The sequence below is a fragment of the Silene latifolia genome, chromosome 11, assembly GCF_048544455.1.
Source record: "Silene latifolia isolate original U9 population chromosome 11, ASM4854445v1, whole genome shotgun sequence".
Classification (NCBI taxonomy): domain Eukaryota; kingdom Viridiplantae; phylum Streptophyta; class Magnoliopsida; order Caryophyllales; family Caryophyllaceae; genus Silene; species Silene latifolia.
In genome coordinates, this window is record NC_133536.1 from 25,444,739 (window position 1) to 25,446,841 (window position 2,103).

The window sequence follows — 2,103 nt, forward strand, 5'->3', positions numbered from 1 at the left end:
TAAAACATCTAAAGTATACAAAACATAATCCAATCAATTTAACAACTTTAGATCTCATAAGTGAGATATTTATGCAACCTAAAATAATTTTCTCATGCCATGCAAATCGTTTTAGCTATTTATGCTAAAATAGTCACTATTTATGCCATTTTTACACTAAAAGTTCATAAATCATGCAAAATGAATCAAGTTCATTTCAAATTTTACACACAGTGAGTAAAACATTCATGTGACAACATATTAAAATTTAATGGGCCATTTCAAAGTTTAACTATATTTAACCATTTTACCTCCTTTTAATTCATTTTTATCGCATAAAACTTTTTTTGGGGAAAGTTAAGAATATATATATAAATCTGCAAAAATGGGGTAATTACATTATAGCATATCATCTACTCTATAGCTATCACTAAATAGACTGAAACCAACTTCTATCTTTAGCTAACAACATCGAGACATTAACTTTTAGAAATCTAGATTTAACATCACTAAGTATCTTGTTCACAAGATGCTCAGGTCTTTTAATAGAAGCTTCCATTCTCGCTTCATTCATGATTCTCCATAACCAGTACACAAGGGCAACATGACAGGCCTCTATGTATTTCCTCTGCAGCTTAGTAGCACCTCTACCCTTAGAGTACCACAAATTCAAATCTTGAAGACGAAACTTGCAGTGCAGGGCTTGTTGTAATAATCTGGTGCAAAGCTTCCCATACTCACACTCATAAAAAACATGAATCATAGTCTCAGGTTGGCTGGCACAGATGTCACAAGTTTGATCAATAGTAAGCCCCATTCTAATCAATCTATCTTTCGTAGGAAGTTTATGATGCATGAATTCCCAGAAAATAAAAGAGCATTTGGGGATATTCAGAGGGTTCCAACAGACGTAGTTCCAATCAATAGCAGGTTCCTTAACTCGCAACCAATCATATCCTGCATACACAGTGTACTCAACAGTTGTATTGAGCCAATTATTGTTGGTGTAGGCTTGCTTGAAAGTGTTCATTATGTGAGTGAGCTTTTTCCAGGACCAGCTACAATCCACAGGGGCCTTATAGTCAGTCCAAGCTATCCCTTTCATATAAATATTACTCACCCATTTGACCCAGAGATGGTCCTTTTTTTTAGCAAGCCACCACACATATTTACCTAACAAAGCTTTGTTCCAAACTTTTGCCTCTTTAATTCCCAGACCACCTTCAACTTTGGGCAAACAACAAGTAGACCAACTGATATTAGGCACCTTCTTATAATCAGAAGAACCACTCCATAAGTAGTTCCTACAAATAGAGGTAATTTTATTCATAATATTGCTAGGAATCAGGAAAATAGTTGCCCAAAGAAGCATGTAAATTGTTCGAACAAAGATTCACCAAAGTTAAGCGTCCTGTATAAGAGAGATGCGTAGCACCCCATCCCCTGATCCGAGCTACAATCCTCTCTGTCAGCTTATATCCTTCATTCTTACTCAGTCTCTTGGAGGATATGGGCACCCCCAAATACTTAAAAGGAAGTGATCCTCTGTGGAAGCCTGATACTTGCAGAATTGGATCTATTGTACTAGTTGGCACCCCATTAAAATACATCTCAGATTTGGCTTTGTTATGAGTTAAACCTGATGCTGCAGAGAAGGTAGAGAAAGCCCTCAACATCCACATAATAGAGACATCTGTGCCTTTGCAAAAGAGTAACAAATCATCTGCAAAGAGCAAATGATTCAATCTCAGAGAAGCATAAAGAGGATGGAACTTAAAGCTGTCCTGCTGAGCAACCACCCCAAGAATCCTTGACAAATACTCCATAAATAGAGTGAAGAGTAGAGAGGAAAGAGGATCTCCTTGACGCAATCCTCTCTTCCCAGGGAAAAATCCAAAGTGGTTGCCATTAACATTTAGGGAATAAGAAGGACTGGTAACACACATCATCACCATATCAATAAACTTCTGAGGAAACTGTAGAGCACCCATCATTTGTTCCAGAAAACACCACTCAACTGAGTCATAGGCTTTTCTCAGATCAATTTTGATCATACAACGTGGTGAAGTAGCCTTCCTATTATAAAGACGAACTAAATCCTGACAAATCAACACATTCTCAACA

The 2,103-nt window shown here is 37.0% G+C and overlaps 1 protein-coding gene across 1 annotated transcript; it reads right to left on the reverse strand.

Annotated features, from left to right (window-relative positions):
- Positions 1-409: 409 nt before the first annotated feature.
- On the reverse strand, positions 410-1,309 carry LOC141613126 (uncharacterized). The gene has a single exon (XM_074431863.1). The coding sequence runs from the start codon at positions 1,307-1,309 to the stop codon at positions 410-412; it is 900 nt and encodes a 299-aa protein (XP_074287964.1).
- Positions 1,310-2,103: the final 794 nt, after the last annotated feature.

Coding starts and splice junctions, on each gene's coding strand:
- LOC141613126 (XM_074431863.1), bottom strand. CDS start 1,309: ATGAATAAAATTACCTCTATTTGTAGGAACTACTTATGGAGTGGTTCT.